Source organism: Lemur catta, chromosome 8 (assembly GCF_020740605.2).
Source record: "Lemur catta isolate mLemCat1 chromosome 8, mLemCat1.pri, whole genome shotgun sequence".
Lineage (NCBI taxonomy): Eukaryota > Metazoa > Chordata > Mammalia > Primates > Lemuridae > Lemur > Lemur catta.
In genome coordinates this window covers 17522895-17550843 of record NC_059135.1, presented here as the reverse complement: position 1 = coordinate 17550843, position 27949 = coordinate 17522895, and the positions used below count along the sequence as shown (strand labels likewise).

Genomic DNA, 27949 nt, shown 5'->3' with positions numbered 1-27949 from the left:
AGCGGAAGTGGGTGTGAGAGCGGAAGTGGCCGGCTAGAGCCGGGGGCTGGGCGGGGACCAGGCTTCCCGGTGAGGCGGCAGCAGCGGCGGCGGCGGCTCGGCAGGCGGGTTCAGGCTTCTGGGGCCAGGTCGGTTGGGTGGGTGGGTATCTCCACAGTCAGTGCGTGCGTGGGCCAGCGCGTGCGTCTTCCCCCTCCCTCCACCCCGATCCCTTTCCCCTTCTCCCTTAACCTCCTACCCCACCCAGCCCCCCTCCTCAGGGGGCAGCAGGGCCTCTCCCTCAATCCTTCCTTCCCTAACCCACCCTCACCCGCCCTTGTTTCTCCTTCCCCTGCTCGGGGCAGCCGCCGCCATGATCCTGCTGGAGGTGAACAACCGCATCATCGAGGAGACGCTCGCGCTCAAGTTCGAGAACGCGGCCGCAGGGTGAGCGCGCGGCCGTGGGTTGCGGGGGAGGCAGAGTTGACCCCAGCGAATCCCCCCAGTGGGGTCGTCCAGCCCCGCAGACCTGGAGGAGAAAGATGGGAGGCCTGGCAGGGTGTAGGGGCTGCCCCGGCGGGACAGACGTGGGAGGCGATTGGGTGCGGCGGGGAGAGGGGCAGAGATGCGTGGGGAGAGGCTCGGAGGAGGGATGCGGAAGCAGCGAACAGACAGGAGAGTGCGTGCCAAAGGGCTGGAGACCTGTGGGACGTGAGGGCAGCTTGGGCTGGAACTCGAGCTGGAGGAGCCTACTGCCCTCTGGGGCGAGAAGGGGACCCTTCCCTCCGTATTCCCCGACATTGTTCTGAACCCAGAGAGAGCTCGTTTGGAATTGGGTTGGAAGGAGTTTTCAGGAATTCCCAGGACTGGAGGAGGGAAGATGCAGGCCCAGATCGCCACCAGCGTTCTAGTTCCCCACCCCCATGTCCTCTAAAAGGAGCAGGAGGGAAGACTGAAAGCCGACCCAGTCTTGCAGGCAGAAAAATGCGATCTCTCTAGTTGCCCTTCCCTGAACCCTACCGTGAGAGACACTGGCCATTTTGTTACATATTTCTCAAGCAAAGCTAAGATCCACACCCCTGCCTTATCTTTCTTTTGAGGTTCTAATGCTCTTTCCCCACCCACTATCCTTTATCTGGTTATCTTTTAAATTCTTGTAGGAGACCCTTGGTCTTTGATTTCTTCTGTGGTAAACCGTGGCCCAGTTAACACACGTCAAAACCTCCAGAATCTGTAAAGTTCTGAGATAACCTTTCTTATGATTGGTCTTTTTTAAAGATAAGCATAGAGCATATTTCCAAGGCAGCCTTCTCTGTCAAACACAAGAATCAGTAGAAGACAAACAACCTCCTCCCCCAAAGCTGCTTTGCTTTTCTTATATATTTAAAACATGAGCCGAGAGTTTTAGCTTCTAATTTTTGGTGGCTTGTGGCCAATCCCTTTGCCTCATTTCCCCATCTGGGAGGATGGAGCTTCACATCTTGGTTTCACAGTTGAGGAAATAAGTGCAAACTGTTTCTGGTGAACTGGGAACTAGTAATAGGAAAGTACTTGGAGATCCACAGATGAGAGAGGATTGGTGGAAGGGAAATTCTAAGTGGTCATAATAATGCACTTATGGCTTAAAAGGCATTATAAAAAAGAGTACTAACTCACCGCTTAAATTGAATATATTGTGTGTGTGTCCTGTCTCTTTCATAATGCCGCAGATTTTTGTCTGTAAAACAAAGCACTACTTTCCTTGAAGTAATGTGTGCAGGGAGCAGTACTGTTTCCTGCCAGGAGCTGCAGTTGCTTATATTTTAAGCTGACTTGCTTCTTTCTTATCTTCAGCCCCTCTTACCAGTTGCTTTGCATTTTAAATATTCAAGTGAATCAGCCCAGGTCTTATTTTGGGTGATTGCTATGTACTTTTTTTGAGCAGTGTAGCACACAGGAGGAAGTTGAATTAACTTCTGCATTTTCACAACTGATCTTAATGCATCCTCAGGTCCAGACTAGCAAAGAATGAGACCTGGGTGGTTATAAGCTGATCTACAAGATAAATGGCTATGTATTTTCAAGTAGAGGCATGCCTTTTACTGTAGGAGTGCATTCATGTATCTATTTGTGTATTAATAACTTGTGATTCTAAAATGTGGCCCATTATTTTCTTTTAGAAAATTATTCTTAAAAATAACAGGTAATCCTTTCAGAGGGATTAAACTAGGCCCTCAAGTCTGGAAGACATAAATTACAACTTCCAAGACTTTTTTTTACAAAGGTGTGTATTGTAGCAAAGTTGAATGTTGGGGGGCAGTGCTAAGTTTCAGCTTTTATTCTGGCCCATCTCCCCTTTGAGATGTGACTTTCAATAAGTGAGCTCAAAATATTCTGCTGAAATTACTTTGAAAGTCTTTGAAAAGATACTATGATATGGTGCCTAGTAGATAGGGCTTTCCTAGTGTTACAGTTTTAACACCTAAGCAGAAGCCTAAAACAAGTGTATAAGTTTTCAGGCATCCCAGTAAGATGAGGCAGGAGCGAAGCAGTTAAATATTTATCAAGGCTTATGCCTACAGGAGAACTTCAACAAAGCCTTGCCTGGTGTGATCATCATAAACACTTATGGGATTCTACCAGTGCTCAGCACCAGGCAGCAACAGAAAAAGAGGGCCTTTCAGAGAGCCTAATAGCTAAGTTATGGAGGAGCTAAGGGGTGAGGTGTTGGAGTGAGAATCAGAGCAAGACATTAAAGAAAGGGAGTAGCTTGGAGGAGAAACCTAAGAGATTTGAAAGGCTTTGCCAGTGTGGGAACCTGCTGAGAAATGTCAGCTCCACCCTGAATTTTACACTTCTCAGAATAAACCAGTTGGGGAAAGTACAATTCAGAGCAACCTTTCCAGAATGTGTCTTCTACCTCTGGGATGTCTAGTAAGATAGCTATACATACATGTGGCTGGCTAAATTTAAGTAAAAATTAATTGAGGTGAAATAAATTTAAAATTGAGTTCCTCAGTCACAGGCCACATTTCTGGTGCTCAGTTGCCACGTGTGGCTAGTAAGCTGCTGTGCTTATCGCAGATGTGGAACATTTCCATTATTGCAGAAAGTTCTGTTGGACAGCACTGTTCCAGCTACTGAAAATGAAAGCATGAGATAGTCTTAAAAATAGTTCTGTGGCACATACTTCAAAGTGCATTGCATTAATTTTCCTTTTGAGGTTGATCTTTTTTTAATGATGCCTCTTGGATCATCTTGCTGAATCTTCTTGCCTGTGACATCCTACTAAAAGCTAAACTTCCTTCTGAGTAAAGCAGTTCTGTCATCTAAACTGTTCAAGAATACATTTGGTTATGATAACCTTTTAATTTGGAGGCAGTTCAACAAAGCCTACGGTTTGTTCCAAACAAATTGCTTTTTACTTTTTCCTGTCACACTCCTGGGAGTGGCTTATTCAAATGATCCATATATCCTCATAAAGTGATAATTATAGGTAAATTGTCTTCCCAACAGCCTCCAAACTGAGAGAATGTGAGTGATTAAAAAGCTATACCCCAACACTGCAAATAACCTCATGCACAGGTCTAATCAACAGCATTGCATTTTCATTTAAGAATTCTTACCCAAACCCCTAATTAAAGCAGAAGTAATCTGGCAAATTAATTTAATTCTTTTGTTAGTATGCACACCAAGAACCTTTTCAGCCTCAGAAGCTAGGCCTGTCAACTTAGCTAGAGTCTGGAGTCCAAAATTGAGGAAATGCTGTCAGATGCAAATTGCTGTTGATTTTAAGTGTATGCTGGCTCCGTGCCACAGCCTGTGCACATTGTGGGGAGCTGTGGTACAGTGAGGGGGAGTGAAGCTCAGTACGCAAGCCGTGCCAGTTGGGGTGGGCGAGGATTATGGGAAGAGAAATTTGAGAAAGGCATAAATTACATCTTGCTGATAGCTTGTTCTCATTCCCGAATATGTTGCATATGTCCTCAGAGAGATAGGCTGGTCTGAAATGATTTGGAATTAGGACATTGTTTAACATTTAGAAGAAATGGAATGTAGTGTCTGACTTGCTAAGAAGATCTGGTTGGTCTTTTTACAAGTCATTATAGTTACACACTGCTGCCTGCCCTCTGGCCCCAGAGATGCACTCCACCAAACTGATGACTCCTTAAGGGCTGGATCTAAAATTTTAGTCATTTTTGTTTTGCCAGCATCCTCGTTGTGTATAGAGTCAGTTCAGTAAATGTTTCTTGAAGGAATTAATGAAGCCAGATAGAATAATTCTTGGTTTCTTTAGGAGCTATCACTTTTCTGACATTATGTGAATTGGCTTTTAGGTCTCCTTTTCTCCATATTTTTTGAGATATGGCTTAGCAAAGAATAGGACCACCTCTGACCTAATATGATCCATTTTTGACTGATTATTGACATTCCAGAAGCTTCCTTGGAAAAAGGATGGAAGAAATTTTTTTCTAAAGGATTTTAAGAATAGCTCTTGAAACCCATCTGAGTGGATTGAATGTGTTTTAGTGTCTTGGGCTGTCCAGTCAGTAACTCTGAGGACTTACCCAGCTGGCTTGTTCTAGGATTCCAGACATTACAACAGACTGGCGCTAGTAGGAGTCCTGTTTCTCCTTGTACTGCTAAGCAATTCCTGATTCAGGGAGTTACCACAATCCTAAAACCTCTCCCAACCACAGTTGGTCTCCTCTGACTCCATCTAGAAGAAAAACCAATTTATCAACCCTCTATGAACCAGGCATTGTGCTATATGCTTTAAGAGGGTTTCATTTAACTTCAAAATGCGTATCTTTTGTGACAGACAGTAGATCCCATTTACAGTGGAGAAAACTAGGGCTCTTGGGGTTGGGGAGGGTAGGCCTTGGGTAACTGCTAGGTATCAAGCACTGTGCTAGGCATCCTTCACTGTGATTCTTGACCCTGTTTATCATGTGACACACATAGAACATGATCATATTTGTATGGCACATTTGGGTAAATGGTCTAACCTAAGGATCCTGCCACTGGCTGCCCTAAGGGGTATGGGATCATTATCTCACCATATCTGTAACTTAAATAGGAGGCACTGGTTGGGAAACTTTGCTGTATAGTAGTCCCCCATTATCCATGGTTTCACTTTCTGCAGTTTCAGTTACCTGCAGTTAGCCATAGTCCAAATATATTAAATGGAAAATCCCAGGAATAAATAATTCGTAAGTTTTAAATTGTGCACTGTTCTGAGTAGTATAATAAAATCTTGCACCGTCCCGCCCTGGACATAAATCTTTCCTTTGTCCAGCATATCCACACTATAGATCGACTATTGCAACATTGTGGTGCTGTGTTCAAGTAACCCTTTATTTAATAATGGCCCAAAACAAGAGTAGTGATGCTGGCAATTTCGATATGCCAAAGAGAAGCTGTAGATTGCTTTCTTTAGGTAAAAAGGTGACCTTGGTGTTCCTCAGCTAGGGTTCGGTACTGTCTGCAATTTTAATCATCCACTGGGGGTCTTGGAATGTATCCCCCACGGACAAGAGAAGACTACTGTACATATATCATCTCAATTCATCTTCACAGCAACCTTGTGAGGTAGGTCTTGCCCCATTTTATAGAAGAGGAACCTGAAGTTCAGTGACACTTGAGTTACATTGCCTGTGGTCACACAGCCAGTAAGTGACAACTTAATTGAACTCTGAAGGACTTATTTTTTCTGTAATTAAACTGATTCCTGGCATCTGAAACTTTAGCAGATGTTTAATAACTTAACCATTTGTCATTTTGGCCTATTCAATGGTATGCTTTCCTCCAGGCCAGTCTGCTCCTGTGTCTCTGTGATTTTAAACCACAAAAGTAAAATAACAAGCACCTGGAGAAACAATCAATCCTGTTACACGGGATATTTCACACTCAGTCTCCTTGTTGGGACATGGCATTCTGTAACTCCCAGGTGACTTCTCATGAAGTCTCCTGGGGCCTAATGCTCTCCTCAGCAGCCTTTCTCCTCTACAACCTTTTGTGCAGCCATAAATAGTAAACTAAAATATGGCAGTGATTTGACAGATATTCCTAAGTCAGGCAGCAAACCACTTAGGATCGATCTTGTGACTTCTCCTGCTGGGGAGAAGGTACTTTATACCTAGAGAAATTCAGAATTTCAGAGAGTCAAAATGTCTATGCCTTGGAACCCTAAGATTTATTAACAGTTGATTTTTTCAGATCTGGTGAAGAAGTGGGAGAGTGAGGAACTCATCCATCCTTAACTGTGTTAAAAAAAAGAGAAAATTAAATCACCTACTAAGTGATGGAATTTATGGGCTTTTTCCTGACTCTTTGACACAGCCAACCTTCCCCAGGAAAATGTGCTTCAGTGCTTCCTCCCATTGGTTATCCTCTTGATATTTCATTCAGATGGGCCATGCTGAATGTTTCCACTTCTTTGTCCTTTGCTCTTGTTTTCTAGAGGTGAGAAATGGTTTTTGGCCATTCATTGCCTTTGTTTCCTGGCTACAGTTTCAAAATGAAAGCTCAGAAGCAATTTAAATTTTCATCTAGTTCTTTTCTCTTATTCTGGACTCATTGCTTCTCCATAAAGCCACTTGATCCTTCCATTCTTAGAGACACCCAACATGCTTTTCCTAAGTCACGTGTGAATGGCTTTGAGAACCACGTGGAACTTGGTATATGATTCATATAGGCTGATTTTCAGAAGGGCTAGTATGTGCTTAATAGAAGCCAGTTTCCTTGAAAAGTATTGCTTGACCTCTGTATCAGCTTTTTAACAGTCATGAACCATGTTATATATTCCATTATTTCTCAGTAACCCTGGAGGGCAACTCAGTCTTGGTTCCTTTCACAGGTAAGAAAGCAGAGATAGCATAAGATATGTACTTGATTGAGAGGTCTTGAGCAAGTTAGGCAGAAATAAATGTGAAAATGTGTATATCTTGTCTGTTAGCCCATAAAGCAAAGTGGAATCACTGCATTATAGGCAGCAAGCAGGAAAATCTTCATTTGTTTCCTGTCATTAGCTTTGAGGAGAAGGGGGGGATGATATAAAGTGACTTTTCACCAAGGGTTAACTGATCATTGTTCATAGGTAGAATGTAGGTCATGTGCAGGCTAAGCTGCAAATCACACAGAAGATACTAAGTAGTCATTGCCTTCCAGGATGCTCTGTTTCAGATCTATTCTCTTGTTTTATCTGTAGTAGTTCCATGAGGTAAATAGGTTCATTTGTATTCTTTCATTTTATTGATGATAGGTGAGAAGACAAAGGCATTCATGATGTTAGTTTGTACCAGAACATGAGCCTGAGAAAGCTAAAGTTGTAAAACAGATGTCTTGACTATTCTCGGTGATTTCACAGTGTCTTTTGTACAGCACTTTTCTGTGTAAGTGCAGAGCTAGAATTTAATAACAAAACCAGGATAGAACCAGAGGGCTTCGTGAAGGTGAGTGAGTACTCTGGTGATGTAAAGGAAGAGGGAAAGATGAGTAGAAAGACTTACAGGTGGTTTTTGAAATGGAATAGAACTTGCTGTTTTGTTTTACTGCCCAAAGTCATCCTTTCACTTTATGCAAATTACAACCATTCTGCTTTATATAATACTTAGCCATTTTCCTGCTGAATGTATTACTCCTATCACTATATCCTATGGGGGAGGCATTGACCAAAAGATGTTATTTTGTGGTGCACATGTACAGACATGTATTTATGATGTTCTTAGGGAATTCAGAATTGAAAGTAAGCACTAATAATGGCAAGAGATTCAACAGCAGGTGAAAAACAGAAGCTATAGCTATCTTTTCTTTATCTTCCATTTTAAACAAGTCCAGAGGTTCAGGTGCATGAAAAAATGAATTGTGTGCTCTCATCGGCAGTAATCTCAGATTTATACAAAGTGGTCCAATCTTAAGTAAAGCTCAGGAGCCTTTCCAGTTCCCCTTGAACACAAGCAGCAACACAGCTTAACTAAGGGCCCTTTGTTTTGTTTTGTTTTATAGAAACAAACCAGAAGCAGTAGAAGTAACATTTGCAGGTAAGTGTCTTTTTCTCAATCTTATTAAGAAAGGTGTAATATAAAAAAACAGAAAATAAAATTGTTCCTAAAATAAGCTTTGACATTGTGGGTACTATCACTTGTCAAGTCTTTCTGAGCTCTTTATTACAGACGACCATCTCATCTATTTAATCCATTGATGACCATGTAAAGTTATCTGCTGATATTTTAGAAGTTTGGGTTTAATTTATAATACAACAAAGGCTTTTTTTAAATTTAGAAATATTACATTATATTATCTTTTAAGTAGCCATCAATCTTAGTTTACCTAGTACTCAAGTGGTAGGGAAACAAGAACGTGCTGCAGACCTGTTCAGCAAGTCAGAGGGACATGTTGCTGCGTTCTGTGAAGCATTAGGCAGGGGAGGAGTATTGTGGTTATGTTTTTTAAAAACATAACCTTGTGTTCTTTATCTTCCAAAGATACATTCTGAAGTATTTATGAATGAAATGATGTGATGTCTGGGATTTGCTTCAAAATAAATTATCGAGGGGAAATCTCTAAATGAAACAAGAATTAGCCATGTGTTGATAATTCTTGAAGCTGCATGATGGGGATGGGAGTTCATTATACTGTTCTTTCTGCTTATATGCATGTTTAAAGTGCATCCCAAATAAAAGTGTTTTAAAAAATTCTTTCAGCACCAGTATGTGATTAAGTATAGCTTTTGTAGGCTGGTCTGAGTGCAGTGGTGTTTATAATTAATTAATCCCAGCCAGTTACAGATTTCTTTGTTCCTTCTCCACTCCCACAAATTCACTTGACTAGACTAAAAAAGAAACAAAACATAGATTTATGATTTTAATAAAGAGCAAAGAGATGGGTACTCAGCAATTCTGTCTCAGTATGTCCCACATGGATTTAAGATAAATGCCATTTTACTTAATATGCTTTCTTATAATGGGTCTTTCTTGTGGCCTACGGCAAGGTAGGCGCCTTGAGATATCATTCCCCATTCCCAAGTTTAGCAGTCTTATTTATTCCTTACAGATTTTGATGGGGTCCTCTATCATATTTCAAATCCTAATGGAGACAAAACAAAAGTGATGGTCAGTATTTCTTTGAAATTCTACAAGGAACTTCAGGCACATGGTGCTGATGAGGTAAGTTCCACATCATTCTTCTTAGAACTCTTATTTCCTCCTCACCTTTTATTGGCAGCTTGCTACTCATAGGAGAGCCGTAGCACTAAATGACCCCTCTGGCACAGGCCTCTCTGGACAGCTTGCTTGCCCAACTAGAGGCTCTTGACTCGACTCCCATAATGATATAAAGATGTGTGTTTCCCAGAAAAGGGTTTTTTGTTTATTTGTTTGTTTATTTTTTGAGACAGAGTCTCACTCTGTTGCCCGGGCTAGAGTGCTGTGGCGTCAGCCTAGCTCACAGCAACCTCAAACTCCTGGGCTCAAGTGATCCTACTGCCTCAGCCTCCCAAGTAGCTGGGACTACAGGCGTGCGCCACCATGCCCGGCTAATTTTTTCTATGTATATTTTTTAGCTGTCCAAATCATTTCTTTCTATTTTTAGTAGAGACGGTGTCTCGCTCTTGCTCAAGCTGGTCTCGAACTCCTGACCTCAGCGATCTTCCTGCCTCGGCCTCCCAGAGTGCTAGGATTACAGGCATGAGCCACTGCGCCCGGCCCCAGAAAAGGTTTTGGCTCTTTGCCTGCTTGCTTTTTATCTTGAAGAGTAAAGATGTTCTCTAACGAAAGCTTAATAACATTATCAAAATCTTAAAAGGATCTGCCGTTTTTCAAATTTTACATGCTACCAGGATTTTGTAAAACAGTGGAAACAAAAACATTTTTAGTTCTCCGAAAACATAGCAAAGAATAATTTTCCTTGACCAGTACAAAAATAGCCATTGTAAGAATGAGACAGGTTCTCTTCCATTTTTGTAACGTTATCAAGGCAGATATATAACTTCTGGCTTGTTTAAATTCTGTAATCTTAGTTTCTCATTCTAGAAGTTTAGGAACAATTAACCTTCCTTTAAATATTTAATTTAGTGTTTTTTAGAGCTGGCCTCTCTAAATGTCTCTTCTTCCTTATAACTACTTTAAGGGAAATAAGAAGGGATGTCCAGACCTTATGAAACTCTTGATGGCTGTGCCTTTTTCACTGGCTTCTTTCAATGGCTAAAGTAGCAGGTTTGGTTCCTGTTGAACTATATTTGCTCTGGGGAGAGCCATTTATGGAAGAAAGAAAACGCTATTACACCAGTGTGTGCACGTTGTGGTTGGGTCTTAGAGCAGGAAGTATGACTCAGTTCCTGAATCAGTTTTCAAATATCTTAGTTTTAACAAACTAGGTTCTACTTAATCTGGTTGAATGAATATACAGCCATTTCTGTTTTCTTTCTGAAAAGAGTAGTAGCTTTTGAATTATTTAAAATTTATGTAATAAAATGCTGTTTGTAAAGGAATATGATCAAAAACTTGACAAATTTTTTTATATAAAATTAAAATTGGTCTGAACCAAACAAAATACCCAAAGCCATAGGTAGTTGCTTCCCTTAGTTGTTCAAACACGATTCATTTGCCCCATAAGTTCAAGGAAAGAAGAAATATTTAGAGAATTTGGATTCAGGGTTATTTTACTGGAAAAAGAAAAGTTTCAGGAGGAAGACCTAGTCCTTTATGAAGTTTATGAAGGAATGTTATGTAAAAGATAGTGGCTAATTCTTGTTTTCACCAGATAACGAGCAAGAAGAAACAAGTGGCAAGAACTACCCCCAAAAAAGACTTAAACATACAATTTTTAAGTTGTATAATCATTTTCATTGACAATCCTCTCTCTTTAAAGATCTAGATGCAAGCCAGACCTGGTGGTGCACACCTGTAGTCCTAACTACTTTTGAGAGGCTAAGGCAAGAGGATTGCTTGAGCTCAGGGGTTTGAGTCCAGCCTGGGTGACACAGCGAGACCCTGTCTCAGTTTTCTCTTTTAAAAACAAAGAAAGGTCTAGGCACAGTAATAGTAGTCCTGCAAGGGAAAGGAAGTGTTAAGCTAGATTTTTTAAATCTGCTTTCTGTTCTGTGCTTTTCTTACAATGGAACTCCAGGACACAGTGTTGTTCTTCTAGCTACCTCAAGGGTCAAAGAACCAACTCCACCCACTCAAGTGGAGTAAGTGACATTCACAGTGTTGGAGCAGAATGCACAGTAAATGGCTCCTTGGGTTGGTTAAACAGTGACCAGCCTGTGATAACCACAGGAAGCTTGTTACTTTGTCAGAGGCCCTTTTCAAAAGCAGAACGCCTCTGCTGCTGGGCTGAGAAGGTCTAATGGTGATGAGTGTAGGTTGCCTCCACCCATCTCCTGGTGTTAGAGTGGAAGAGGGGACACAAATTCAAAAGTGAGTCATAGTTAAAATTGCAAATGAACAGGGAAGTGTTTGCTGGTTTTGCCAAAGGGAGTTGAGCATGGTATAAATTTTGAGCATAGTATAAATTTGGCACTAAATTCCTCTTAGATCTCAGAATACTAAATAAGTAAGCTTGGAATTAAACTCAATCTTAGGGGCTGTGGTTTCTCCCACATCTGATTTCTCCTTCTTCCTAGTACCAGTAGTACATGCAACACAGAATTGTAGCTCAGAGGCAGCATGCTGGTTAAAATTCTTGTGGGATAGGCATGTTACTTTTTTCCCCCCCAAACTCCTTAGGAGAAGTGGTATGTGGGACACCTGAAGGTCACCTCTTTCTGCGCCACCGACAAACTCTGTGACCTTGAACCCCTCCCTTCAGTTCCTCTTCTGTAAAAGAGATAACTTCACAGTGCCTGTGTGATCACAAATAGGAACTACACATGGTGTTACTTACCTTTTGCCTTTGTATAAGCAAGTAATCATTGATTCATGCTTTGAGCTCTACTCTATTATCCAAGTACTGCCAGTGGGGAATTCCTTCCAACTATAGGAAAATGGTTAAATAAATATGTGAAATACTAAGAAATTATTGTTCAATGGACTATTTACAGGTCATTACTTAAGTTACTTCGAAAGAATAAGAGGGATAATTTTTTCAAATGAGATATAAAATAGATGATTTGTTCCTGTTCTTTTTAATACTACCTAGAGAGTACCATGAAAATAAAATGAGAAGAAAAACATTGATATTTCTTCAGATATTTACTGCATGTTCCTGAGTGCAGGTATTGCTCTGGGCGCTGAGAACACAGCAGTGACTAAGACAGGACCTCCTCACATGGAGTTCGACTCTACTGCTACCTGTGTTCACAGTGCTTTTCTCTGGCTAACGAAATTCTTTAAAATAAGCACGTATAACTCTTAGAACTAAAACGAAGTTTGTGCTTTTGTTCATTTCTAATTTGGTAACTTACTATGTTAATAGATTAAGTACCCTCCTCCTATCTTTTTGATATCTCAGGAAATACTAAAGGATTATAAGTGTGTTTGTGGTACAGTAGTGTTGGAAATTGAGTGGATGCTTATAGACAAAATCCTGCAGCCTGTTGTACTACTGAGTTTTTAGTATTTAAGTCTCAGTTTTAACTTATGGAATAGTGATGACATCAAATCTCTAATTATGAGTTTTTAATGAGGGTTATTAATAACCCATGTCTGTGTTTTGCCTCTTAAACAAAAAGCTTATTAGATTGTTAGTGACCTTAATATTTATTTTCTTTCTATCCTAAATAACTGCCTTTCTGCTGCTTAATGTATCCCACACAACATTTAAGTCAGAACTACTCCTTTTAAAATAAAAAGTTTGTTTCTTAAACCATGTCATTCCAGGAGCAATTTCTACCAGGTGAAGCAGTCACACTTGCAGAGAAAGATTAGGAAGGTATCTCAGTCTGTTTTGTGTTGGCTATAACACAGTGCCACAGACTGGATAATTTATAACGAAAACAAGCTTAGTTGGCTCATAGTTCTGGAGACTAGGAAGTCCGAGTGTGGCACCAGCATCTGGCAGGGACCTTTGTGCTGTGTCATCCCATGGCAGAGGATGGAAGGGCAAGAGAGGGCCAAACTCACTTATTTTTTTTTTTTAACAAGTCGCTCTTACAATAACAAACCCACTCCCCAATATGGACGTTAATCCTTAATCCATTCATGAGAGTGGAGCCCTTATGACCTAATCACCTTTTACCATCACAATGGCAATTAAATTTCAGCATGAGTTTTGGAGGGGACATTCAAACCATGACAGAAGGTATAAAAGGGTCTCTTGTTTTTTCATTTATTTTAAAAAGCTGGAAAGTAGCCAGCAGAGTAAGTATTGGTTTAAGGGAAAAGACATGTAAAGTGTGCAGCCTTCTGTGGACCCACCAATATTAATAGCTGGCTAAGATTCCGTTATCCATTGTCTTTTGCCTTAAAAGCTGTTTATGCACTAAGTAATTTTAAAACATACAAGATTAGTAGGCTAACAGAAATCAGTTCCCAACATTCCCATTTTTATCGCTTCATTCACCTGGGTTAGTGGCTTATCCTGTGCTCAGTAGATAACTAACATAATCTGTTGTCTCCTTTGCATTTGGCATCCTTCTGCTCTCTTGAAAACAAAAGATGATTAAATACAATGTAAAATCTGGAGAACAAAGAACATATAAAGGGTGTGGTCGGGTCCTAAACGAGTAAAGGGAGAGCTTTCATTGAAAGATCCTAAGGTAACCTTTGGATTCTAATCACAGTTGTATGAGTAGCCTGTTTGGTGACTTAGATAAATCTGCTTCCCCTTTGTCTCTGGTTTCCCATCTACCAAATGAAAATTAGGAAGAATGCTGGCTTAGGAAGAGCTTAGCAAGTACACTGCTTTAAAAATAATGAAATTATCATGGCCTTTTGATTAATGGTTTTGTTTTTTTTTTCCACCTAGTTATTAAAGAGGGTGTACGGGAGTTTCTTGGTAAATCCAGAATCAGGTATGTAGTTACATGGGCAGCTATGGAATGACATGGGAAGACATGTGTCTATTGTATTATGTTTTTTTCAGCCAAAGGATTTTGTTTAAATATTACTTATTTTACAGATATTTCTGCATAAGTCCAGTTCCCATTCCCTCCATAAAAACAGCTTTTAAGGGGCTTTGCTTTGTCCTGTGTGGTACACCATGGGATGTACAGAATTGATGTATGGTATTTTTAACATTTACTTCATGGGGCCAAGTGACTCTTCCTTAATCTTCCAGCCAAAAGGCCACCTTTGTTTGCTCATGGTGATTAAAATGCCTTTGAGAAGACTGAGCAAACATTGATTCCCACCCTCAGCTCCCAGTAACACCTTTTTCTGCACACTGCATATTTGGAGAAGGAAGAGGAACAGTCACAACACTATTATATTTTCAAGTAATAGAAAATGTCAGTCCCCTGTTTAATCCAGTCTTGTAATAGGTGATCTCTGCATTCATGGCCAGAGGAATTGAAAGCACCATGTCATCCTTGAGTAGAACAGCTATGTTACACTGCTTCAAAGGAGGTTTAAAGTGGGAAAACCAAACAGCATTTTCACCCTGGTGATTCAGTGATATGTCTCAAATTCTGAGGTATTTAGTAGGGTCCCAAAGTGAGAACCAAGAAGTACGATCATTTGAACTTTGGCTAGCTTGTTTCCTCACCTCACCTTTTGACATTTTTACAGCATGACACCACCTTAACACCCCCATTAGAATACCTTTGTGTCTTCTGGAAACAAAGTCTCTAATAAAGAAAGGTGCCTTTGGAATGCAACTTGTTACTGAGTATTTGTGGATAGGAGCTTTGACGAACGGTAGTCCATAAAGAATACTGAAATATCTTAATCTCCAAATTAATGAAATAAATGTATCACAGAAATAAAAACCAAGATAAATAACATTGTGAAGGCTTTAAGAGGAATCAAGATATTTAAGAAAGAAACAAACAGATCTAGGACAGAAAGATCTCATTGGAAGTCTTGGGCATACTTGTCACAGCTGCGATCCTAACACGGAGAGTTTACGTTTCTGTCCCTGGGCCTTCTCTTCCACCTCGTGCTAAAGCACAGACATTGCCAGATTGCAGGCCCTGTGTTCATACCAGTGCAAAGTGTAAAAGTATGTGAAAGTAGCATCTCTCCTCTTTTTTAATAAGTCTGTCTAGGCAACTTTGGAAAACTCAGCAGGCCATACTGGATGTTTACTTCTCTTCATCATCAGTATGATCTAGTCATCATAGTTTATTTTTAGTCAAATCATCTTGTACTCTATGTGCTTATCTGGTTTTCATATACCCAAAATGGAATGATGATTGATGTTATTTAATACTGGAGTGCCAAAAATGTGCTAAACATTATCAGAGCAAAGATTTAGACAGCCCATGCTCTCAAAGAGTATCCGCAAAAAAACACAGACCTCAGGAATGCTCTTGGGGAAGAAATAAAATAGCAATGCGCTATAAAGGTTTGAGATATTTGGAAGTGTGAGATTCATACGGTTCTGGTAGAGGTATCCCTATCAGTTGTCTAGATTACAATATGAAATGATCTTCAGTAATACACAAATATTCTTGTAAAAACATCTATAGGCTTTTTTAGCACTTATTAATCATTTGATTATTTAATCAAACGTTCTTGCCCTATTTCCTGAAATTCATAGTAGACATGCCATAAAGAGACAGACTTGGATTTCACCCTCTGTAATGATGACCCACTGTGTTCCACACACTTTAAATACTGTACATTCTTTTAATGCTCACAACGGTCTCCCTCATCTCCTTAAACCCCCCCCCCTTTTTTTTAGTTGTAGAAGTTAGGCAGTTTTTCAAGGTCAGGATTTGACCCAGTTTCTGTTCAGCAGAATACAGTGGCCCGACACTTGTATATCATGCTGCATTCAACAAGTCACTTTGCCTCTTTGAACCTCTTTTTTGCTCTGTAAAATGAGAATAACCATATCTGCCCTGCCTACTTTAGAGAATTGTTATGGAGATCCAAGGAAGTAAAACATTAAAGAAACCTGGAAAATTTTACACTGTATTCAAATAAAAACTATTGGGAGGTATATATATGAGCAGATATTTGGGTTTTTCTACATTGCCTCCTCTCACAAAGGGTTTGCAATGGCATGTAACGGGTTATGTTTTATTATGAGAAAGCTCTCCAGCTGCTAACCATGTTGACATTTGGCATGTTAAACTATCAGAAAAATAAGTGATTCAGTAATCCCCTTCACAACTGTCTGTGGAACACTAAACTTCTAATCAAAATTTCCAGATCGTGACTCCCTCCCATTTCATATTTGTAATCAGTCATCTAATATTGATTCAAATTTTTGCTTAGCATTTGTTAATTAGCTATGTTTATTTACAGAATTTTTTTTAAAAGAATTTCACCTCATTTTACACTATGAGGTAGATGGAAATAGAAAACATTCTACCTGGGTTAAATGTACAGACACTTGCGACAAATGTTATTAGAATGCTAATTTTTTTTAATTGCCTCTAGTCTCTGTTTACTTGGGAGAGATTAGTAAGCTTTTTTTTTTTTTTTTTGAAATATAAATGCTGGATGTTTTCTTTCCCCACAGGATACAATGTCTCTTTGCTATACGACCTTGAAAATCTGCCTGCATCCAAGGATTCCATTGTACATCAGGCTGGCATGTTGAAGCGAAATTGTTTTGCCTCTGTCTTTGAGAAATATTTCCAATTCCAAGAAGAAGGCAAGGAAGGAGAGAACAGGGCAGTTATCCATTATAGGGATGATGAGACCATGTGAGTATAGAATTTGGTCCTGAAGTCCAGGTGTGGCTGTCACACCAGGATGGCACTTACTGAAAGAAATATGGCTCAGTCAAAGCTTAAATTCTGTTGTGTGAACTCCCGTGACATGTTTTCTCATAAAATTCCTTAAGCCAAGATGTATATGATAGGGGGGAAAATTGAGCACTTCTCCTAGTCTCCAGATACTGAGAGTTAACAAAAGATGAAAAGAGAATCTAATGCTTTCTTTTAAGGCAGCCGTCCCCAACCTTTTTGGCATCAGGAGCCAGTTTCATGGAAGACAGTTTTTCCATGGATGGGGGTGTGGGAGGAGCTCTGCAGCCCAGTCCATCTCCTGCCTCTCTTTTGGGGCATGCATTGTTTACATTGACTTTGTGGCCATAAATACCTAGTCTCACTTGGCACACCTTTGTTTTATGAATTAAGAGATTTATGACTTTAGTCTTCTACTTCACTTGATCAAGTTATTGACAAAACCCCATTCTGATGCTGTACTTAACTTTCATGGGTTTTGTTCCCCTCAGGTATGTTGAGTCTAAAAAGGACAGAGTCACGGTAGTCTTCAGCACAGTGTTTAAGGATGACGACGATGTGGTCATTGGAAAGGTGTTTATGCAGGTATGGAGTAGCATCGTGGAGGGAAACCAGGGCATGGTGATTTATACCTTTGCACCAAAACACACCATAATTACAGAAAAGAGAACTAGCAGCTCTGCTGATGCAGGAACTTGTTGAAGATTTAACTAAACAACTCCCACAGAATTCACTGAATGTTACATTTTTTCATAGTGGTTCTAGTCTTCTCAGGACAGGACTAGAAGAATTGAGTATTAAACATACTATGACTGAGTATTTAAGTATCCTTCCTACCATGGGGTCTTTGATCTAAAGCTTGGTTGAGTTTCCTACCATTTTGTATTTCCTCAGAGTTCTAGCAAAGTCTACTCTTGGCTTGATTTAGTCCTAAGGTCTTTCCAGAATGGAGTCTATAGCAAATTCTTAGGTAGTAGATAATGTGTTATTGAGTGGAATTGTTGACCTAACAGAGGAGAGACTGGGCATGAGTTGGGATGAGTCACCGTAGAGTCTCAGAAGCAGCTCATCTTCTAAGAATAATGGGCGTTAACAGGACATTTTGTAATTGGGTTTTTGGTGCAGTTGCATTCAGGTCGTCAGACACCCATTGTGGCTTTGTCATGTTGTCTGCTAGCCAATTGGTTGCTTGCTCTAGGACATAAGAGAATTCATTGGTGGGATGGTGTCCAGGCTGATTTCTTTTGAGATGGCTCAGCATTCAAAATCTAGTACAGTGATTAAATTCTTTAAAAACTTTAAATCCTTCATTCTGTTCCTTGGCAGAGTGATGAAGATTTTTAAACTTTGAGACAATCCTTTTTGCAAAATAGAGTTGAAAGACAGCTGTGCTTAACAGTGAGGATACTTTACGTGTAGCCTGCTAAGTGGCTAGGGAGATCTTCAAAAGTGATATCCTCAATTTGACCCATCTCTAGTGAAGTTTTGTGTTTTGGCGAATTAATCAGAAACTCTAGTTTAGGATCGCTATGCAGAAAAATTGGAATACTGACACTTTAGCATTTGCAAGTACTGAACTTGATGAAAAAAAATATATGTAGGTACATATCTCTTGGATCCTGAAAGTAAGCCTCTAGACAGGCATTTCATGTGTTTTTATGCAGAATTGACAGGGATAACTGTAGTAGCTCAGAAATTGGGTGAAATCCAGACTGACAGACTAATTTTAAAGGCCTATGAAGTGTATATTTAGATTTGGCTAGTTTTTTACTGTCTTCCATTTTATTCCAGGAAACAACTTATTTTTATACTTTAAACAGATCTTATCTTGGAGAATTTACTGGAGATTTGCTCCTTAGGGGAATTTTGGAGGAGGGGTTTTGAGACAGGGTCTCACTCTGTTGCCTGAGCGAGAGTGCAGTGGGATTTTCATAGCTCACTGCAACTTCACACTCCTGGTCTCAAGTGATCCTCCTGCTGAGTAGCTGAGACTACAGGTGCGTGCCACCATGTCTGGCTAATTTTTCTATTTGTTTGTAGAGACAAGGTCTCACTTTTACTCAGGCTGGTCTTAGACTCCTAACCTCAAGCGATCCTCCCACCTCCACCCCCGAAGTGCTAGGTTTACAGGCATGTGCCACTGTGCCTGGCCTGTGCATATGAATTTAAACTCCTTCCTCAAGGTACCTGTGGTTGGACACTTAATTTAAAAGTCAAAACAAAGCCTCTTTTCCATTTTGGCATTAACAGTGTTTCTGGTTAGTGACTCTCCTAACTAGAGTGCAGTGTAGGCCAGATGGTGTCTAGGAACGTGAAAAGGCTGTGCCCAGTCTTCTGCCCTGCCACCCTTTCCAAATTTGGAGGCTGGAGTAATTTAGAAAACTGGACCTTTTCTGAGGTTTTCCCTAAAAATAAATTGCCTGAGTTTTGTCCTGGGCCTAGAATTTTAAATTTCTAGGAGAAAGGAGACTGATGGATGCCTGGCACAGAAAGTCATACCCTAGGAACATTGAAGTTCCTCATGGTTATTCATGTGTTTGCTGTGGGCTTTTGTGGACTTTGCCCTGGCAGCATGCACATCCCCTGGTCAGCATACAAGTCCTGCCCTGGTCATCTGGCAGGCGGGCTCTTAGGGATGCTCATTACCTTTAGGGAAAAGGAAGTTTGTTCCTCACTCACATGGGTGTCCTCCTGCTGCGGTTGGTGTATTATGATTATAGGCATACCAACTGAGAGGTGGAGAAAGTCTGGTAGATGGCATCATTTTAGCGCTCATTCCATGAAAAGCAATAGGTCCAGCAGTTACGCTTTTGTAGATTAGCTTATAATGAACTAGAATTCTTTTCATATCATAAGGTCCTAAAGTCAAGCTAGTAACTAAGTAACTGAGAAAAGTTAAATGGAAACCACTGGTTTCTGTATGTTCAGGGTCAAGACATAAGCCTCTTAGACAGTTGTGAAGATGTTATTTTGAGGGCCCTCTATATCTGTTTGCATGGTTATATCTATAGGATGTTTTCCTGAACTGGAAGCACTGAGGTTCCGGTAGGAATTTTGTAAAAGTCCGTGTTTACACCTCTGATTTAAGATACTACCTTTATCATATAGTAAATTCCTACAGATATTTGGATTTATTCTGAACTTTCTGATAAAGTGTACCTTGACAGAAGAGAAAAATAATACCATGTTCAGAAGACATCCTAGCCAGAGGGAGAGAAAAGAGGCAATATTGCTGGTTTATATGTAACAAAGACACTAATGATGAAGGAGGGCTGTTTGGGTTTTGTTTTGTTTTGTTTTGTTTTTTGTTTTTAAGTTTTATTTAAGAAAGAGAACCAAGGAGAAGCAAAGACATAGATTATCCAAAGGATTGTCCCAAGCCAGAAGCATATTGTTGACTGAATCTTAAATGTATTATTTTTCATATGCAGAACTGATAAACTGCTAATAAGTCACCACAGGTTTACAAATACCCCCATCTCATAAATACCACATGTACCTGTGAATTGGAGCCTTAAAGATATTTAATAAAAAAAAAATGCAGATGGTTATTTATCTGTTCTGTTTGATCCTCTGAGGCTGAAGAGTAAAACCAGTAGAAGTTAGAAAGCTTCCTAACCCCTTTGTAGAATAAAAGATGTTTTCTAGAGAAAGGCAATTTCAGAAGCTTTGCTTTGGGAATTTCCATTAGGGATGATCCTGACTCCTTCCCTTCCTCCCCTGCTATTGGGGAACAAAATGTGTTTAAAAAGGAGCTAACGTAACCCAGTTTATGACCGTTTATTTTCTGCCAACCATTAGAGAAGCCAAGTAGTGCTTGCTTGAGGGGCAATATGCAAAACGGGTGAGGTCCCAGACTGGACACTGGGACTCCTCAGGTGTTATCTTTTCCTTTGCCACTAATTCCTGGAGGCTTGCTGGTGAGTGTATATTTTTCCTACCTGCCAATGGAAACAGCCCCTGCTTCTTCTTTGCTAAATCAGCTAGGGTAGAAGTGCTTTCTTTCACTTAGCAAGCTATGTGCTAGATAGTCTGTTTGAAGAACAGAGAAATAGACACAAAGATGAATAGAATAAAGCAGGATTTGGGGCATGAGGAACTCTTAACCAAAGGTAGGGAAGCCAGATGCCTTAATGAATAAGTACAGTGTCATAGTAGAGGTTTGTAGAAAAGACATGACAACTCCAGCAAGAGAGCAGCCACCTACCCTGGCTGTTGGAGATGGTGTTATGGAAGAGGTAATATTTGAGCAGCAGTGGAAGAGCACTGCAGATCACACAGCTTCGTCTTGTAGGACAGAGAGACCTTGCATAGCCATCCTTTGGCCATCCTATAACCATCATCTTGGAAGGCCCACTCAGTGGATTAGATTCGAATCGTCCGGTGTTACTGGCATTGCTAGAAAATCTAGTTCTGTTCTTGCAAATCTGATTGAGAGAGGAAAGCCTTATCACTTTACATAGGAATGCATGAACTGTGAAAGCCTGAAGTTTAGACATTGAAACACGGAAGGAATGGCCTGATTTTTATACCCTTGGCCATTTTTCTGTACTTTGAGGATAGATATGTTTTTGATGAGCTCTTATACAAAGGCGGTGGTATCCAGGGCCATTCAAGAGCCAGAATTAAAATCAGACTTTATTTCTCACAGCACACATGTCTCCCTTTCTTAGGAACACAACGGCAACTCGGCTTCTTAACTTCATTGTCTTCTGCCCCCAAAAAGGATTTAATAAGTTTGCTCTAGATCTTTGATTGATGCATTCTTAACAGAATATAAGATTCCTCAGTGAAACAAGACTCATGTAAAGACCCAGAGCCCAGAGAAAGTGTGGTATTCATGAAACTTGGAAGAAGGGGGTGGGGCTGAGTGATGAAAAATTGGTTGACTCGTTAGGGGCATAGATAGAAGGAGTTAAGACTTAGGTTAAAGATAACAGCACTTAAATTTAACCAGTTCTTTGCAATTAACACAGTCTCAGCTGTATTAATAATTTTATCACCTATGTTGATCCAAAATAAGAGAAAGGGCAGAGCTGGGCACGGTGGCTCACACCTGTAATCCCAGGACTTTAGGGGGCTAAGGCAGGAGGATCATTTGAGGCCACGAATTTGAGACCAGCCTGGGCAACATAGTAAGACCCCATCTCTGCAAAAAAAATTTTTTTTTTTTTAATTAGCTGGGTGTTGGTGGTACGCACCTGTAGTCCAGGTACTTGGGAGGTTAAGGCAGGAGAATCACTTAAGCCTGGGAATTTGAGGTTGCTGTGAGCTATGATAATGCCACTGCACTCCTATCTGGGTGACAGAGTGAGACCCTGTCTCATGAAAAAAGAGAGAAAGGGAAAAGGATTATTAACAGTGTTTTCATCATGTTTTGAAGATCTGACTTTTAAGTACTTCGCAGTCCCTCCCTTTTAAATCTGAAGTGCACTGATAGCGGCCAGCACTGGTAATATTCCAGGTTTGGTGTGGTTTTATTTTTAATCGTCTGGTTCAAAGGGCTACAAAGGTCACACTGCACAGGGCAAACCCCATAGCATAGGTTGCCGTTTGTCTTACACCCACTTCTCTTCTGGTTGCTTTTGCTTTCTCTTGGCAGGAGTTCAAAGAAGGACGCAGAGCCAGCCACACAGCCCCCCAGGTCCTCTTTAGTCACAGGGAACCTCCTCTGGAGCTGAAAGACACAGATGCCGCCGTGGGTGACAACATTGGCTACATCACCTTTGGTGAGCAGGATGCCTTTGCCACTTATGTGCAGCTTTATTGAGTTCACACTGCAGAACGCCTAAATCTGCACAGAATCTTGGTTAACATTTTAAGATGGGCAAAAGCAGGCATACTAAGTTGTTCCCGTTGCCATTGTTATAATGTAGGAAGGGTATCACAGAGCATTAATTACAGAGCAGGCTATGTGCTATTTTTGTGTAGTCATCATTTCCTTTTTCTTATTTCTCCGTTTTTCTTAAATCTTCAGGAAAAATCTTAAGACTGAACTATGATGTCAGTAGTTAAGCATAGAGCCACGTAAGCATTATGAAGCAGCTGGACGGGAGTTCCCTGTCATTCAGCATTTCTTGGTTTTTTGGTTATTAAGCCTGAGCTCCAGCCATGATTGGCATATTCCAGTTACACGCTGGAGAACTCGAGTCTGCCTGTTGCTTCAGCCTCATGAGCTGCCCATTCAGTGTAGCTGACAGTGTGGAAGAGCAGCTCGTTCACACGCTGCGCCTGATGCCACTGGAATGTCTCCTTTTGTGAAATTTTATTTAACTCACCTCAGTGCTGAATGTATACCTGGTTTTTGGTGATGAAAGAGTTGATTTACTATATTTCATTAAATCTAAGCTGTACATTCTGACAGACTTACTGTCATAAGCACGTTAGATTCTTTGAAATACAGTTATCAACTACTTGGTGTTAGTTCTTTTCAGGCCAGGGCAAACTGACCCAGGAATCCCAGCCTTTCTTAGGAGGCATTCCTTTTCACTTCAGCAAAGCTTGAGATACCTCAGGGGATTTCGTGGTGGGTGAGGGCAGTGAGTAGAGGAGGTGCGGCAGATACGGAGGATTCCAAAGCACCAGGGGGAGAAGGGTGCAGGTGTGCTCCGGTGCAAAGGACCACGCCCTGCTACGCAGGTCTTCAGGTGCCTGGTGCACAGGGGGACTTTGCTCAGCTCCAGCCAGAGGAGCTCCTCCTGCCTGGGCTGCCAAGAGAGTTCGGTCCTTATACCTTAGTGTTTGGTTTTCACAAGAATATGGGATACTCTCTGGTATCTCGTTTCTGTGAAGACTTACTTTACTTTGTATTTTAGCACCAAGAACCCAGGATAGGCAGCCTTATTTCCTAATCTGATTTCTTCAGATTATGCTAAACTGTTTCTCACATAGCCAGTTCATGTCACCATGGGTCTGCCGAGCTGCAGAGACAGAAGCCAGTAGGTGTGTGGCAGACAGGGGATTGGTTTCAGCATGCACAGCCCCAGAATCCAGGTCTGGGATGAGTGGCCAGAGTCAAACCCGGGTTTTTCCATCATGGGCTGTTCCTTTTGTGCTCCTGGGCACATCCCCTGGTTATGCTATTTATCCTTTCCTTGTCTCGACAAAACCCTAACGGAGCCCAGGAGTGCTGGAACAAGTGGATTATACTTAAGCTTAGAGAGAGTGAGATTCACTATAGGCTGCTGTTTTTCCCGGCCTTTTGGCATTTGTGTTATACCCTGATACCTTGTTTGTGTCCCCACTGTCAGTGCTGTTCCCTCGCCACACCAATGCCAGCGCTCGAGATAACACCATCAACCTGATCCACACGTTCCGGGACTACCTGCACTACCACATCAAGTGCTCTAAGGTGAGGGGTCCCGCATCTCAGCTCCTGTGCTCTAAGTCTGTCTTCCCAAAAGAGTTTAGAGCTCCTAACAAAAGTTGTTCCTATAGTTCAGGCTGTGGATCTGACTCTTACATAGGTAATTCCAGAGGCTTCAAGAAATCATGGTCTTTCTTCATCAAGCCACTTTCTCTTATACCTCCCCATATCAGAGAGATGAATTTATCTCCAAATTCCTCACCTTCCTGCTTCCCTGCATGGCCTAGGTCATTCCCAGGGTGCAGCCAAACTTTCCTGATCACATCTCCTAATGAAAACAAAGCTGTCTTTCTAGAACATGACTCTGCTTCAGTACTTGTCGTGTTTGTTCCCAGGCCTATATTCACACACGTATGCGGGCAAAAACATCTGACTTCCTCAAGGTGCTTAACCGTGCACGCCCAGATGCCGAGAAAAAAGAAATGAAAACAATCACGTAAGTAGGGCAGTACCATAGCAGGACCACCTAACCCTTCTGAGCTCACCAAGAAGGAAGTCGTGGGTGTTGGTGGCCTGGCCCTCCAGGTGTCTGGACAGCAGCTACATGTGAGGCCAGTAGGTCTGGGCAGATAGACTGAAGATGGGATTAACAGGTTTTTCACTCCTGAATGGGCTAGGAAAAAAGCAAGGGGACCTTGTTACGAAAAAGCCATAGTCTATTTGGGCCTTAGATGAGAGGTTGGTCTTGCCTTTCTCGTGGTCTTTGGAGAAATTGAGTAAGTTGCTTTAGGGTATTTAGTTGAGTAAATAAGCCTGGCACCACCCTTCAAGTGTTCTTTTTCGTGGTCGTCTTCTCAACAGGAAGTTTGCATGGAGAGGAAGGTCTTTATCAGGGATGGAAATGATGAGCAGAGTTCTAAACAATGTGTGGCTCTGAGTGCCAGAGAGGCCAGCGTGGCCTAGAGCCTAGAGAGTTCTGTCTTTGTGCAAGGTGCTAGTTCTTGGTCTCCCATCCATCTGGTGAGACTTAGGAAATCCTGTTCACAAGATAAGGTCATACGTGCTTATGTGCTATCTTTTTTGTTGTTTGAACAAAAGGTCCTGAGATAATAAACTAAGCCTTCCCTCCTAGCCATTGTATTTGCCAACAGCCAGTACTCCTGGGGCAAACCTTTGGTGCAGGGTGGTATGCATGGGGCTTCACGCTCCTTTGCCTGGCCTGTGATGCAGCTTCTACCAAGTTAGTTTCTGCTGCCATTTGAAAGGATGTGAGTACCTGAGCAATAGGTGAGGCTTACAGTCCCAGAAACATCAGACACTTACACAAAGCAGTTTAAGTCACCCCTGACTTCTTTAGGCAGAGGCCTTTCTCTGTAGCAGCTCCGTGTCTGCCACCCAGAGCCTAAGGAAGGTGTTCAGTCTAGATGGAGTCTCTGCTCAGAGAGAGGTGTCCAAATGCCATGCAATGAAATGGCAGCATTGTTTCTTCTACTCTGCAGCTTCTTGGCAGATCCTAAGCTGGGCAAAGTGACCAACGAGGTGGGTGGGGCAGGTGAAGGGCTGTGCCCTGGGACACATGTATTCTGGTTGCCCCCTCAAGAACCTGGTCTTCATCCTGGCATCTGCAGTTTCCCTTTTCCCTGCTTGCTCTTCATGGAGTCCTTTTCTCACCAGGTACCACTTTAGTGACTTCAGATGTGAGGCAGCCAATTTCATGCTGCTGTCACCGGTAGAGAGAGAGGCAATTTAGTAGATGCCAGGAGATGACCTGGGTGGCCCGTCACAACCAGCCTGGAAGGCTGTGTATCCGAATAGTCCCAAAGCTGCCTGCGTCACCCTTCAGCCCCAGCAACTGCTTATCCATTCAGGAGGAAGGCCCACCAAGTGGCCACTGCCCTATTCCACAGCCAGCCGACAGTCTTGGGGGTCGCTGCCAAGTGAATGCAGTTGTATGTCGGCAAGGATGGCTGCCTGTCCTGTTGGGGGACCTGGGGAAAGGATGAATCCTTGAAATGAACAAATCCATAAACCACCATCTTGGGACTTAAAAGACCAGCTCTGCCTTGTCTGTTCTGTGACCTCTCTTTGGCAGAGTTGGGCCCCAGAAAGGAGAAGCGGGATGCAGACAACTGCATCCACCCTGAAAACCAGATCGTGTTACTAAGGGTGGGTAGGAGTGAAGTGTCTCAGCTATGAGCAGGGGAAGCTGGGACCTCCACACGACAGAGCAGGAGGAGTCTGCAGAAGCGTGGACAGGGTGAAATGGGGTGGTGGGCCTGCTATGAGAAACAGGGCCCTGGATCAACAGCTGACAGTCAGTGTCAGCACCCCCAGTATGCTGCCCAGAATTAAACACTCAGGAGCTTTTCATTTTGGGGGAAGGGTAATAAATTGTGCCTTCATTTTGGAGTGGGTGAGACATTCAGGGCAGGAAAGATGTAGTACCCTTGTTTGTTTGGTTTGGTTTGGTTTGGTTTTTGCCCTGATTTCCTATAGTTCTTAGCTTGAGCTTCCAGGCTGTTTTACCACATATCCTTAGGTACCAGTTACAGGCTGTCTTTGGAAACCAGCTGGCCCTTCTGGAGAAATCTGGCTAGAACAGGACGCCTTGACTCAGAAACCTAGAACCAGACAATGTGTTCTGTAAGCCAGAGTGTAGTCAGTACATGGTAACAGAAATGCCTTTAACCTTGGACGTTTTGAGGATTGCTTTGAACCTCTTGTCCCCATGGTGATAGATAAGGAACTGCTGTCTGGGAGCCCTGAAAGGTAGACAGTTGAGTCCAGTATGAAATTCAGGTACATCTGGGCCATCCAGAAATTGTAGATGAGTGATGCTCCTATTTAACGTGGTTCATTTAATGTCTTTATGTGCTTAACACAGATATTCCCTGGTACCCTAAAGTATCCAATAGGAAGGAAGAGGTGGTGAAACCATTCTCTGAAAACTGGATCTTAGCCCGTGCCCTGTGGTTCCAACACCTCTGCCTGAGGAATCTAGGACTTTCCAGCTCTTGTTTGGTGTCTCTTTGGGGTCCCATCTAGTCCGGGAGTATGGGATGGGAGGAAGGGGCAGCCGGAAACTGGCCTTCACATTTCTCTCTCCTTTCAAAGGGGGAAGACGTTTTCATCCCGCTAACTCCTGGGAATAGGAGGAGGAAGCGTCTGGCAACTGAAGGCTGGAACACTTGCTACTGGATAATCGTAGCTTTTAATGTTGCACCTCTTCAGGTTCTTAAGGGATTCTCCATTTTGGTTCCATTTTGTACACGTTTGGAAAATAATCTGCAGAAACGAGCTGTGCTTGCAAGGACTTCATAGTTCCCAAGAATTAAAAAAAAAAAGAATTCCACTTGATCAACTTAATTCCTTTTCTTTATCTTCCCTCCCTCACTCCCCTTCCCTCCCACCCTCTTTTCCAGGCTGTTTCGCTTTGCAATATGTTACTGGTAATGAGTTGCAGGATAATGCAATCTTAACTTGTTTTCTCCTAAGTATTTGAGTTCAAAACTCCTGTATCTAAAGAAATACGGTTGGGGTCATTAATAAAGAAAATCTTTCTATCTTAACATGAGAATTTGCTGGGTTTCTGGACTGTGAGTCCAAAAAAGAGAGGAGAGGGGAAGAAGAATACACCTGCCATTGCCCTTGGACCTGCAAACCTGAGCGAGAAAGCCTGAGGTTCAAGAGCCTGTCAGGTCTAGATCCTCACCCCCTAGAGGAGACAATGGCTGGCCAGTGAGCTATAAATAAACTTGAACATGCTTCCTGTGAAGCTTGGTCCCTGAAACTGCCTGGCTGCTCCTGAGTGGCCAGGAAGCTCCCCAGTGACAGGCAAATTAAAGTGTTTTCTGATTTATTCCTTTATCGTGGATAATGTATAG

At 41.8% G+C, this 27949-nt stretch overlaps 1 protein-coding gene across 2 annotated transcripts; it reads left to right on the top strand.

The window, feature by feature from the left end:
* ARPC2 (actin related protein 2/3 complex subunit 2) lies at nt 1-27634 on the top strand. Of its 2 annotated transcripts, XM_045559067.1 has the most exons (11): nt 1-128; nt 345-426; nt 7966-8000; nt 9013-9125; nt 13867-13912; nt 16531-16717; nt 17251-17344; nt 22362-22488; nt 24010-24110; nt 24461-24561; nt 27180-27634. In XM_045559067.1, the coding sequence occupies exons 2-11, from the start codon at nt 353-355 to the stop codon at nt 27202-27204; spliced, it is 903 nt and encodes a 300-aa protein (XP_045415023.1). In that variant the 5' UTR covers nt 1-128; nt 345-352; the 3' UTR covers nt 27205-27634. The 2 variants fall into 2 exon arrangements, with proteins under 2 accessions (XP_045415023.1, XP_045415024.1); XM_045559068.1 differs by having other exon boundaries at nt 58-426.
* Nucleotides 27635-27949: the final 315 nt, after the last annotated feature.

Coding starts and splice junctions, on each gene's coding strand:
- ARPC2 (XM_045559067.1), top strand. CDS start 353: ATGATCCTGCTGGAGGTGAACAACCGCATCATCGAGGAGACGCTCGCG. Junction 427..7,965: donor TTCGAGAACGCGGCCGCAGG/GTGAGCGCGCGG, acceptor TTTGTTTTATAG/AAACAAACCAGAAGCAGTAG. Junction 17,345..22,361: donor TTGGAAAGGTGTTTATGCAG/GTATGGAGTAGC, acceptor TTCTCTTGGCAG/GAGTTCAAAGAAGGACGCAG.